We start from the raw sequence: 13,254 nt of genomic DNA, 5'->3' as shown, positions 1-13,254 counted from the left end.
AAAGCCAATCATAAAATACGCATTTTTCACAACCGCAAGAGGCGCCAGGGATATAAGCCACACGCACACAGGCTGCTTTCCCCGCTTTGATCTCGATTCTCTATTTTAATTTCTCTTTGATTTCTCTATTTTCTAGTTTCCGCGCTTTATCTCCTATTTTCTCTCCGCCCATGTCCCGGGTTACACAAACCCTCACGGAGCCGCCTCAGCGCCGCTTCCCGCCAAAACCCGCGCGCCTCGCGCGCGCAGTCTGCCCCCGTTGCTATGCGCGATGACGCCACTGGCTCTGCTTTTTTCTGATTGGCTGTCCCGCCAATGACGGCACAGCGCTGCGCGGGATTGGCTGGAAGCGGCCCCGCGCGGGGCACGTCGGGGGCAATGGCGGCCATCGGAGTGCACTTGGGAGCCACCTGTGCGTGCGCCGCCGTGTACAAGGTGAGGGCAGGGGCAGGGCGAGGGCCGCTCAGGGGGCTCGAGCAGGGTCGGGCCCGCTCAGGGGGTCCCCTCGACGGTGCAGCCCCCACAGGCTCACGGCTCTGCCTCCCTCCCTCTCTCTCTCTCCCCTCAGGATGGCCGCGCCGACGTGGTCGCCAACGACGCCGGGGACAGGGTCACGCCCGCGGTCGTGGCGTTCTCGGAGAGCGAGGAGGTGAGGCCGCCCCTCCGCGGGGTGCTCTGGGGAGGAGGAGGAGAGGAGAGGGCGCTGTTTGCTACTCAGCTTTTCCATTTTATTTTCATTTATTTTTCGCTCAGGTTGTTGGCTTAGCTGCGAAGCAAAGCAGGATAAGAAATATTTCAAACACTGTCGTGAAAGTGAAGCAGATTCTTGGGCGAAGGTGAGAGAATAGGCGTGGAAGGGGCGGTGAGAATTCACAGAGTGACTGGGTTGGAAGATATTTAAAGATCATGGAGTCCAACCATGCCCTTACACCTTGTGAAAAACGCCAATAACTTGGTTTTAAAATTTTTAAAAGTTTAATGATAATAAAATAGCAATATATGTATAAATAGCAATATAATTAGAGTAATAATCATTTGGACAATTTGGATTAGGACAATATGCAGACGACAGAAACAAAGAGTTATGGATGGTCCGGGTACCTTTTTCTGGGCAAAATAAGCCTGAAAAAGGGCACAGTTAACAAAGGATTAACCCTTAAAAACAATAACCTGTTGCATATTCATACACCTCATCCATGATGCATAAATTCCATTCAAACACAGGATTCTGTCTGGTCAGTGTCAACTTCTTCCTCTTAATCCTAACTGGCATCTTCATGGCTGAGCAAGGTGGGAAGAAGTTCATTTCTCCTGATAAGGGAGCAATAAATTCTTTTCCTCTGAAAGATTTAAGTGTCCTGCAAGTCCTTTATTTAAAAAAAGTATCTTATATAGCATACTTTCTATTTTCACATTTTGTTATAACCTAAAACTGTATTTAACACACTACTTTAAAAAATTAATACAGCATAACTTTCTAGCATAACAGATATAATATTAATTTTAATATTTGTGAAGAGCCAATCATAAAGTATGCATTTTTCACAACCTCAACTAAACCATGGCACCGAGTGCCACATCCAGGCTTTTCTTAAACACATCCAGGGATGGTGACTGCACCCATTTTTTCCCATTTAAAGCTGGTTTAATGGTTTCAGCACTAATCCTGAAGGCATCTCTTAAAAAATCATTCTGTTATCATAGAGTCTCTAAAGGGTTTTGTTTGGAAGGGATTTTAATGATCACCTCCCTTCCAACCCCCCTGTCAGGGCAGGGACACCTTCCCCTAGAGCAGGTTGGTACGGTGAGCTTCTTAGTCTGTATTTTCTTCCAGCAGCAAAGAGATGCTTGTGAAAACAGAAAAGTAGAGAAGAAAAATTGTGTTTTAGGTCTGAACTTGTCTGTGAAAATCGAGTTGTGAAATATGGCAACAAGTTATATATATGCTTTTCATACATACTTCAGTTTCTTAACCGTGATTTTTTGTCACCTGATTGCATTTTTGTTAAATCCACTGTGGTTTTGTTTGCATGAAACTTTTGTGTTGCCTCTATTGCAATAGTGAAACTATTCCTTAGTGTCTGTTGTGATTCCTGTTAGAGGAGCTGTGATAATTTGCACTGGCAGTTACAGTGACAGTAGAACTAAACCTCTTGAGTTGGAGTAAACATCAAAGATGTGACAAAACTTTTTAGTGATGACCCAGCTGTGTGTTACAGCCCTTTTATTGACAGGAGCTGTCAAGATGTTGCCCATTCTGTATTTCTCAGATGCAGAACTTCACTGAAATATTTTATAAATGTTCTTGGGGTATAGCTAGTTAAAGCAATATGTTGGGTTTTAGTTTTCCTTTTCTGTAAGTAATAGGTATTTTTTCAATCATAAGTTTTGGGAAAGGAGAATGAAAAATGCCACCAGTTAGAACTGTTGGGTTTTCTTCTACTCTACAAATGTATCTGCAGAATAAAAACAGGAATTTTTGGTTTAAGTATAGCTTGATGTGTTAAAAATGTTAAAAGGAATATCAGCAAGATGCATTTGTGCAATTAACCTTGAATGCATGATTGATTTTGTTATTTCCAATTTTTATGGACAGCTCTGGTGACCCTCAGGCAAAGAAATATATTGCAGAAAGCAAATGCTCTGTGAGTATGATGATTTGTATGATTTTATTATTGTTTGGGGCATACCATGTCTGTTCTGTAGTGATCAGCTCCCATCATATGATGTCCCTTTGCTGCTCTGTGGAATGTTTCTGTTTTTGTCCAGTTGATAACCATGTTCTGGGGTCTGCCAGCATAATATATAATTAGTTCCAACAGAAAATTTTTTATCTCTTGACCATCTTCCAAACAGGTGAATCCTAATACATTTCAGTAGTAGCATTGTGGTTTTTCTTAGAGCTGGTGGAAGATACTCAAGTTGCAACCCCTTGTGATTAGCATCTTTAACCAGTTGATTTAATCTCAGTATTTAATTTGCATAATACTGTCCTTGTTGCTGGAAATTTTTGCGAAACAGGAGCATAATTATCCTGGAAAATGCATTCATTACAAAAGAGTGAGTTTTCTGCTGTTCATATTGGTGTGATTTTATAAATAGCTGGGTTTTTCCTATGGAATATAAGCAAGAGTGTACTTTAGTTCTAAACATTGCTTTTGTACTCAGGAAAATTTAATAGAAAGGGAAAGTCTTGACTCTTTAAAGTCTTAAATGTCCCTGTTGTGTCTGTCATATACTGCAGGTCTTTGATAAGCATGTTGAAAGTGTTTATTCCCTTGTAGTAGAATGCTATGGCAGGGAGTGTTTACATAGTCCAGTGCTTTTTACTTTAAACAGAGCCTAAATTAAACATTACTTTTTGTTATTAACCAAATTGCTGTCTGACAAAGGTGTGTTGGTTTTGTTTACAGATGATTGAGAAGAATGGGAAACTTCAGTATGAAATAGATAACAAACTTATTAACCCTGAAGATGTGGCAAAACTAATTTTCAGTAAAATGAAAGGTATATAATAATTAAATTCATTGACACATTTTAGCTTTTTAAGATGTCCTTTTATTTTTTAAGATGTCATATATTTTTTTCAATTTTTGCTTTTGATCACCATGCTCTGCCTGTGTTTCTAAACAGAGACTGCCCAGTCTGCATTGGGTTCAGATGTGAATGATGTTGTTGTCACTGTCCCATTTGATTTTGGAGAGAATCAGAAGAATGCCCTTGGGTAAGAGCATTGAGGTTTTTCTGTTATTTTATGTGCCTAAAACAGATGGGCTGGAAGATCAGCAGTGGGAATTCTGCTGCTGGACTTCAACTTGTGACCATCAGTCAAGATATTGGGATGTTATTTAAACTGGGAAAATATGAAAGCAAGAGATTAAATCATGAGTGGAGAAACTTTTAATGGAATTTGCTGATGTGACCAAAAGGAAATTCTGAATCACTGAAGTGAGAGGAAATTTCAATTTCATTAAGGATAGAACCTCATTTGAGATCAGGATCTTCACTGACCCCTTTGAAATGCAAATAGTTTCTCACCCTCCTCCATAATTTCCCCTCCCTGCCCTCCATCCTCCCCAGAGGGGTGCTACATGGCCTCTTGAGCTCTGCTTTGTCAGAGTGCAGATTTGGAATGCATACCAGTTTTCTACTTGGAAATTCTGTTTGGAAACACTTTTGCTCTAACAGTTCCTCAGTAGGAAAACATAACATGCTTAAAGCTGAGCATAAATGGTAGCATCTACTTTTACTTTCTGATATGTGGAAGCCCTTACATTTAACTTTCATGAAATAAATGAAGCACACTGAAAGTTGGTCAGAAAACGGTGGCGATGTCTATAATGAAACATTTTATTGCTCTGGTATAATTTCAAAGTGGAGGAAACAATTTGTGGGGTATTCCCAGGGTTACTGAAGTTTCAAGAAAACATGTAAGTTAAATGTTGCAAGTGAGGCATGGAAAATTACTTTGCTTACTGTTGAAATAATGTATCAAGGATTTTTAATACCACACCTGAAGATAGTTACCAAGTTTGATTTAGGGTGGGGTGTGGTTGTGGGGTATTTTGCAGTTTTTATGGGCTATGCAGTCTGATAGAGCAGTGTTTTCTTTGACAGTGAGCACACAGCAGATCCAATTCTTTGAAGAACACAGTAGCAACTGACCTCCTTGGTACTTTTTCAGTCACTCAGTTTTGTTAATACCATGCTATAAACAAGGTCTGATTAGGTGGCACATGTAGTTCAGGTGAAATTTTAATAGTGTGTGACTACAGTGAGAACATTAAAGTAAAATGAAATGCTGTTGTGGCTCATTGCAGGGAAGCAGCTGCAGCTGCTGGGTTCAATGTTATGAGATTAATTCATGAGCCATCTGCAGCTCTCCTTGCTTATGGAATTGGCCAAGACTCACCCACTGGGAAAAGGTAAAATCCTAATATTTTACTTCTTTTTAAGCTGCTGTACTTAAATCCTGAGAAATCTTAACTGAGGGAATGCCGTGTTGCTTTAGCACAAGACTTGTTTTGCTTTTTTCTCTCAATCAAGTGTTTAGAAGTTGTAACTTTTTAGTGTATTAAATCCCTTTGCTTTGGTCTTTGTATTTTGAGAATTGTCTTTAAAGATTTGGCCCCACTTTCCAACTTTCTGTTTAATAAGCTGATTGGCATGAAGAAAAAAGCATTCCCTTTTAAACATATTTTGGCATAGCTCGTTTTAATTGTGTGAGATGGGATCGTTTTACATGGGCTGGATGAACTAAAGCAGAGCTGCTGGGTTCAGTAGGTGCATCTGGTTGAATATATTCATTTTTATGAGTATATAAATAATTCACTTTCAAAATACTAAAGATTGCTGTCAGTTTGAACTTTTTTGTTCTTCTTGTGGTGTGGTGTTTCTTTACCATACTCATATATTTGTCTGATTAAAACCTTCAATACATGGTGGTAATCTTGTAACAATGTGTCAAAAGTAATGCTACTTCCAACTGTTTTTTTATGTGGCAGCAACGTGCTGGTTTATAAACTGGGTGGAACATCACTTTCTATCACAGTCATAGAAGTAAACAGTGGAATATATCGTGTACTTGCTACAAACACAGATGACAGCATTGGTGGAGTTTGCTTCACAGAAGCTCTAGCACAACACTTAGCTTCTGAATTTCAGAGGTAAGATTTAAATTCCAAGATTTAAATTCCAAGCATGTTAGGACAGGACCTTCATTATGTGGTGCTTGCTTAAAAAAAAAATCTAGCAGAATCTCTGTTAGTGAAATGGTTCAAGTAAAGATGATGCTGAAGGAGCAGTCAGTTGTTTGGGTCTGACTGCCCCAAACAGGAGAAATCAGGAAATGCCTGGGAGGAGGAAGACTGGGAAATGCCTGGGTTTGGGTGGATATTGCCTGAAGTTGGTGTTAAACTGTAAGGGCTCAGCAGTGGACTCTGTTGTGTCCAGATGTGTGCAAACTTTCAGTAGTGGCATTGTAGTTAATACTAAAATGTTTACCTAAAAAAGTGCAAGAGCTCTAACCTGTTCTTCCTTTCAGAAAGTTACCAGTCAAATTCTTGCCTTTTTAAACTGGTATAATCTTTTTTTTTTTTTTTAATACAGGTCTTGTAAACATGATATTAGAGGAAATGCCAGAGCCATGATGAAGTTAATGAACAGTGCTGATATTGCAAAACACTCTCTGTCAACCCTGGGAAGTGCAAACTGTTTTGTAGATTCATTGTATGATGGATTGGATTTTGATTGCAATGTGTCCAGGTAAAGCAGATCTTGAAGCTACTGAAATCTTTCTAGGTGGTATTGTGGATATTCAGTAAGCTTTGATTTCTGATGGTGTTTATTTTAGAGAAGGAAGTAGGATTGAAGGCAAACCTGCTGTTCTGTGTTGGTGGTTCTGTCCTGCTGCAATCTGCAGTGGTCAGGGCAGTCACACTAAAGGTGATGCCCTGATGGTTAGAAAATGAAGTGCAAAAAGGCACAATGAGACTCCATCTTCAGAGTCTGGTTGTTGATTGGAGAGGACTAGATACTGTAATGAATCAAGGTGGCTGTTTCCTTCCCCTTATTGTTTTTGTTGTACTTTCCTTAAAGAAAAGATGGCTTGTGAACTCTTGATCTAAATGAGACCCAGAATGGTAGGAGTCCTGGAAGTCTTGATGTTGCTTCTCAGTGAGAGCTGGACTAGAAAGACATTTTCTGTCTTTTTGTTCCTACTGCTGTGTCCTACTCAGTCTCTTTTCCCTTGGGATGATCTCTTACTGAGATTTTTAGCTCACTTTGATTGCTCTTCTAGGCAGCAGCAGCTTTAGCAAAATGAAACAGACTTTTCCATTCCAGAACTCCAGCAGTTGGAGCTGCTCAAATAAGGCACAGCATGTTTGAAAGTGTGAGAAGCAATACTGTATAAATGGGGTCAGCTCCATTTGGATCAGGATGCCAATCCTATGCATCAGTGTTGCAGACTTTGATTTGTGATTAAGAGTAGAGCTTCCTTTGCAGGCTTGAAAGAGACAAAAGCAAGCACAAGTTTGTTTTTTAATTTGCTTAATCTGCTCCCTGTGTGAAAATCAGGACACAGCTTGATTTGCCTCTAAAAATTGAGTCCTTGAATTCATTTTACAGATCATGAAGCAGTTCCAGAATTTTTCTTTATTTTTTTGGCAAGAGTCAAGACAGCAATACTGGTGTTGTCAAGACAACAATACTGGTTTTTTGCTCTGGAGTACACTGAAGAATGAATGTACATTCACGTAGATGTTGTTGATAATAGCACAGATACTTCCACAAGAACAAAATTGCTTGAAGATTAATAATGGGAAAAGATTATTTTTTTTAAATCCCTTAGTACCAGCTGGAGAACTAAAGTATATTCTAAAAATTATTGTTCTTCCATTTCAGGTACTTGTCTCTAGTGGATGACATGATCCTTTTTGAATGTTTTATTTTTCTCTTTTAGGGCCAGATTTGAGCTTATCTGTTCTTCACTTTTTAGTAAATGTGTAGAAGCAATTAAAAGGCTCTTGCAGCAAGTTGGATTTACAGCAGATGACATTAATAAGGTAATAATAGAAATCATGTGTCTGTAGGATGTTTCCACAAGTACAATGCTTATGGGGCCTGTTTTCCTTGCAGACTGAGATTATTTCATGATGTATTTAAGCAGTTTTGACTGGGATCCAACAAAGTCTAGAGATTCAGGATCTTTAGAAGTGCTGTATTTGCTTTCATTTCAGGTGTCTGAAGTTAAGTACAAGGTAGAGTTGCATTCAGTTGTGTGTTTTTACCGCTGCATATTGAGTGGTGGGGGGGATTTGTCTCCGCTGGGTGTATTTGTGTAACTGTCCAAATTCAAGCTGAGGAGTACCTTCCTTAAGTTCGGTCTGTGGGCTTTGTTCTGCCTTCATTGAGCTTTGGACAGGGTTTGCTGACACTTCTGAAGAAAGGCAAAGTTTTGACTTAAAGTTGAACAGATCACTAAGTGTCCACTTGGTGCTTGTGCTCCTCCTTGCTGGCTTAAAAACTACAGGAGGTGCCAAACCAGAGAATGCTTTAATCCCAATGATGTGAGCAAGGCAGCAGACATCAGTAGTTTAATTTGTGTCTCTCTTGCCTTGATGTAAGAGGGGAAATTCATCTCGCCCCCTTTGTACCTGTGCTTGGCAAGTGGTGCTGCATTCATTGCTGCCAGAATTGGCTCATCAGGTCTGCAGCTAAAGCTGCCTGGTGCTTTCAGTGACACTTGATGCTGTTTCAGACTTTTAATTAGTGTTTGTTGTGTCACATCTCGGTTTCTCTGATTGATAATGAAGTATCCCAGGCCACTGTTCAAAGAATGGCTTTTGTTTTCTGGTGACAGTGGTTTTTAGGTGGCCTTTCAGGCTCTTTCAGGATTTAGTGCTTTGGATGGAGGGCAGTTGTACACTTTAAATGTAAAAATAAGTCACTTCAGAGTTGTAAATTAGGTTTATGTTTTACATGAGGAAAAGTGGGAGTTAGCTTTGTTTCCAGATCCGACTTATTTCAACAAAGTCTCTGTAATAAGACTTGGATTTATGGATAAAACCTGACTTGCTCCTTCTAATGGTGCATGATGGAAGGGTGGGTGGCAAGCAGCACAAGTTACAGCATGGGGCAATGTTAGATTCCAGGAAAGGAATGTGTAGTGTGAGGGAAGTCAGATGCTGAATTAAGGGCCTACAGAGTCTGTGGAATACAGTATCTGTGCAGGAAAGGTCCTGAGCAGCCAGTTGTAACTGTGCCTGGTCTGGCCAGGAGGTTGGACTAGATCACCTCTGGAAGTCCCTTTGAACCTGATGTTCTTTATGATGAATTTTTCAAATTTCAAGGTGTTACTTTATTTAGGTGATTCTTGCTGTAAGAGAAGCTTTTCAGACATCATATTTCCTTTAATTTCAGAAGCAAAAGTATCAAGTCAACCAAAGATTACATCAATTTTTATTTCAACAGCTGCAGATGATAAAATATCCCAGAGCAGTTTGCATTTTTGCACAGCAGGATGTGACCTGTCAGTTTTATTTCACAGACTAAAGATTTGAAATTATTATGATGTGTTTTCCAGGTAGTTCTTTGTGGTGGGTCTGCTCGAATCCCAAAGCTACAGCAGCTGATCAAAGATATTTTCCCAACTGTGGAATTACTGAATTCAATTCCTCCAGATGAAGTTATTCCCATTGGTGCAGCCATAGAGGCAGGAATTCTGCTAGGGAAAGAGAATACCTTGTTAGAAGATGATGCACTCATTGAGTGTTCTGCCAAAGATATTCTTCTTAAGGTAAGGCTGAAATTAGAATATTAGAAAATTTTACTGCTGCAGTGACTATATAGCACTGATTGTGTGTGATTGATGTTAGAGAAACACCATTGGTTTATTGTTACTTCTACAGATTTGCTGTAGATTACCAGTGGTAACTTAGATTACCACTAGTAAGTTACCATGGTAACTTAGGTTCATTGACCAAAAAAATGACAGGAAAAACTGATTTTAAGTAGGGATAGATTGTATCTTTCCTATGTTTCGATAGCTGGAGTTCTCATTTATAGGAATACCAGGGTTTTTACTTGCTGGGATGGTAAATGTGGCAGAGGGAATGAAGCTTGGACTTATTTTCTTGTGGAGCATTGTTGTAACACTTCCAGCTCAATGAAGCACTTAAAGAAAAACATCAACTATATTCTTTTTATTCTTTTTTTAAGGGAGTAGACGAGTCAGGGGCTGACAAATTCACAGTGCTGTTTCCATCAGGGACACCACTGCCAGCTCGAAGGCAGCACACCCTGCATGCTCCTGGAAACATTTCCTCTGTGTGCCTTGAGCTCTACGAGTCACTGGGGAAGAGTCCCATGAGCGAAGAAGAGAAATTTGCACAGGTGAGTATGTGCAGGCTCCTGGGGAAAAAAAATGGAAACCAATTCCACCAATACTAAAATTTATTGTTAGAAAATTACAGTGACATGCATTTCTTTGGTATTGGTCTTTTAATTATTCTTCTGGACATGCAAAATACTGAACTACTTTGTAAATTTCTGAAGTTTCCCTTTTGAATTCCTAAATGAATGACAGGATTTGACACCGGGCACTACTGTAATGAGATACCTGGGATGAGAGATCTTTACCAGTTATTCCAGTCATACACAGATCCTTGAACATTTTAAAAATAAAACTGATGAAGGAAATGGTATAGCTAATGTGTTAATTTTTGATCTTCCTAGATTGGACAGGATGTTGTTATTAAATATTGAATTTGATTTATCACAGTGATAAGATGAAATGTTTTTATCAAGTGAGGGTTCAAAGTTGTTATTTCAGAACAAACCTACAGAAAGAACACAGCTTTTTTGAAACAGTTATGATGTGCTTTCCTTGGAAAGCATCAGGGAAGGGCCAGATGTGTCTAAAATTGATGGAATATTTAAGAAGATTGTGATTCCACCTTAATTCTGCCCAAGTACCTTTAAAGGGGATAGGGAAGGGATGTTACCTAATAATTACAGTGCTGATTCTAAAGGACACTGTGGGTGTGGTACTTCAGCTATCTCAGGGATACATCCTGAACCAAAACACAAAAACAATAGTGCAAATAGCTAAAATGCATAAATTTTCACATCTTAGCTGTTGTGTCACTTCCCTTGAAGTGCTGAACAAGAACATGAAGAACCTACTATAATCAAACTTTCTTTTTTTTTAATAGATTGTACTCCAGGATTTAGATAAAAAGGAGGATGGCCTACATGATATACTAACAGTTCTCACAATGAAAAGGTACCCAAAACACTTGTTCTGCTGTTTACCCTGCTATGTCACACTTCTGACAGTCCTTGCTTCTGTTACAGAGTATTTAATTTTTTTTTTGAGAAATTTCAGCATTTTTTGGTCCCAGAGCTGTGCAGTCCTAGCAAGGGTAAATTCTGTAGAAATGTGGGTTTTCTGCAGTATCTTTGGTGCTGTCATTGTTTGATCTTAAAGAAACAAAGCTTAATAAAATTGTGCAGATTATTTTTAGCAACTTCTGAACCGTTTGACCATGCATGAGAACAGTCAGGATCTCAGACTTCCTCTGGAAGTGGGTTGGGTAGCTTGCTGAATGCCCTCACTCCTGGGAAAAGCTGAAGGAGGTTTTGTCTTTTCTAGTTATGAAGGATTGTAGAATTTACAGTGGCTCTGCCTTTCAGAGGCAGGGCTGTTAAACAGAGAAAAAGGAAATTTCTGCTTTCTATTTAAGTTTCAAAATACTTCATTTTCTTATGTTAGCTACCAGGTGTATTAATGCCTGTTAATAGACCTCACCCAAAATGCCTGGTTTGTCATAAAGAGATTTATACTGAGCACTGATAAGGAAAACATTTTGGGGATTATAGATGCAGCTCTGTCATGCAGAAAAACATCATTGTTTGGAAGGAGGTTTAAGGAATGTTTAGGTGTAAAAGGGAGAGGAAGTTTAGTAGAAAACATCTGTTTGTACCTAAATTTATTTTGTGTGACTGTATGCCTAGCTGAAGTAGGGCTCAGTATTGTTTCTAAAGTCTTGGATTTTGGCAGTTAAAGTTTTCCTTGTTGAAGGAGATCCTTGGAATTTAAAGACTACTTACACTTCAAAAGTCAAGGTCTCGTGCTATGACAAGAAATGTTTATCAATCCACTGCTCTTATTCAGTTCTCACAAGGAATATATTGAATAATATTACCACATATTCTATTTACAAACCTGTACAGAGTAAATTCAATTGCAGTATTTAAATATGATCTTTGATTAATTCCAACATATGTAGAGAAGATAGATGCTTTAAGGGCAATAAGTGGATATAAAAACAATGACTAAATTAAACTTAATTTCATAAACTCATTTCATCTATGTTGAAGCTTGTTTGTCCCTGGATATTTTGATGCTGATCTATCATCCTTCCCTCTGTGTGAAGACTGTTGTCTATCCTCTCTGGCACATGCAGTAATAATAGTAAGTGTTGTGTTGAGATAATCCTAAGCATAACTCTCTCTTTTATCTAGGGATGGATCCTTGCATGTTACCTGCACAGATCAAGATACTGGAAAGTGTGAAATCATCACTGTTGAAGTGGCATCATAGGCCATTTTGGAAGGCAACATTTTTCTAACTTGATTTTTGTCTCTTACTGATTTTTCTGCCAAAACAGTGACTCTCTGTGATGTCTCTCATGATTCTTAGAGGACTGTAATAAACTAAAATGCCACCAAGTTATTTTGCCACCAAGTCTGTTTCGAGTGTGGTGCAAAACATTAGTCAAGACATGTGAACAGCAGATCATTGAATTATCAGCACTTGGTTTACAGAATGCAAAGCACAAATGCCTGTGGTTCAGCAGCAAGCATACTACATTGTTTGAAGATTTGCCCTTGACTAATCAGGTCTTGTACCCATTCAGCCAGTGCACCTGTGGCTTCATTAGTATAGCTTTGAACCAGTGAGAATGAGACTGGTGAAAATCCACTCATTTTATACCAGAATCCTGTGTGGTCTTGATATTGCCCAAAACCGTGAAGGTGGAGCCCATTTGTGCTGGCCTCTTGAGCAGATGATTTTTTTTTTTCAAAAGTTTTTTTCTGTAAAATGGTTTTGTCGTATTACCTGGGAAATGTAAGAGTTAAGTGTGCTTATTTATATGTTATTAAAAATACATTTTTTAATGCAGATTCTGGCAATCTCCATTATGTGTGGTACTGTTTTAAATCTGTATTGTCATACATTTGTGTGGGTATAAGCTGGCAGGTTTTTTCAATAATGAGATGGAGCAGGCAAGCGTGCTTATGGAATATGAGGGTCTCAGCCTGAAGTGCAGTTAAGAGACAGCAGTTCAGTGCTTACAACAGTGTGTTACCTTGTAAAACACTGAAAGTGTCACAGAGGAGCCTCAAGAATTAGAGAATCCAGCGAGGGATACTAGTCTGGGTTTGCAGAGGGCTGTATTCCATTGCCTGCCTGAAAGGAACCTTCCTATCAGTGGTTCCCTGGGAGAGAGAGCCCCAGGATGAGAGGTTACTGACCCAGCTGTGACAGGGGAGGTGTGGGTAGGACAATGGGAGGAATTTCTTCCCATTAAAGGTGATTAGACATTGGAATGGGCTGCCCAAAGGAGGTGGTGAGTGTTTAATTAAATACCCTGAGGTGTTTAAGGAAAGCCTGGACGTGCCACTCAGTGCCATGGTCTGGTTGCCAGGCTAGTGTTTGGTTATAGGTTGGACTTGATCTCAGAGGGC

The 13,254-nt window shown here is 39.3% G+C and overlaps 1 protein-coding gene across 1 annotated transcript; it reads left to right on the top strand.

Moving 5' to 3' along the window:
- The first annotated feature begins 339 nt into the window (after positions 1–339).
- Positions 340–12,703, top strand: HSPA14 (heat shock protein family A (Hsp70) member 14). Its single transcript, XM_030959968.1, has 14 exons — positions 340–435; positions 569–649; positions 754–836; positions 2,597–2,645; positions 3,414–3,507; positions 3,634–3,724; positions 4,821–4,925; positions 5,505–5,666; positions 6,109–6,264; positions 7,463–7,565; positions 9,086–9,298; positions 9,721–9,894; positions 10,716–10,786; positions 12,028–12,703. The coding sequence occupies exons 1-14, from the start codon at positions 379–381 to the stop codon at positions 12,104–12,106; spliced, it is 1,518 nt and encodes a 505-aa protein (XP_030815828.1). The 5' UTR covers positions 340–378; the 3' UTR covers positions 12,107–12,703.
- Positions 12,704–13,254: the final 551 nt, after the last annotated feature.

The sequence above is a fragment of the Camarhynchus parvulus genome, chromosome 1A (genome assembly GCF_901933205.1).
Source record: "Camarhynchus parvulus chromosome 1A, STF_HiC, whole genome shotgun sequence".
In the NCBI taxonomy this organism is placed as follows: domain Eukaryota; kingdom Metazoa; phylum Chordata; class Aves; order Passeriformes; family Thraupidae; genus Camarhynchus; species Camarhynchus parvulus.
Note: the sequence above shows the minus strand (reverse complement) of the source record. Positions and strands in the feature narration are given on the sequence as shown.

What these genes read in the sequence shown, in the direction of transcription:
- HSPA14 (XM_030959968.1), top strand. Translation starts at nt 379, where the DNA reads ATGGCGGCCATCGGAGTGCACTTGGGAGCCACCTGTGCGTGCGCCGCC. An exon ending in TTTGATTGCAATGTGTCCAG is followed by an intron (nt 6,265 to 7,462) that starts GTAAAGCAGATC and finishes TTTCTCTTTTAG; the next exon opens with GGCCAGATTTGAGCTTATCT. An exon ending in CAGCAGATGACATTAATAAG is followed by an intron (nt 7,566 to 9,085) that starts GTAATAATAGAA and finishes TGTGTTTTCCAG; the next exon opens with GTAGTTCTTTGTGGTGGGTC.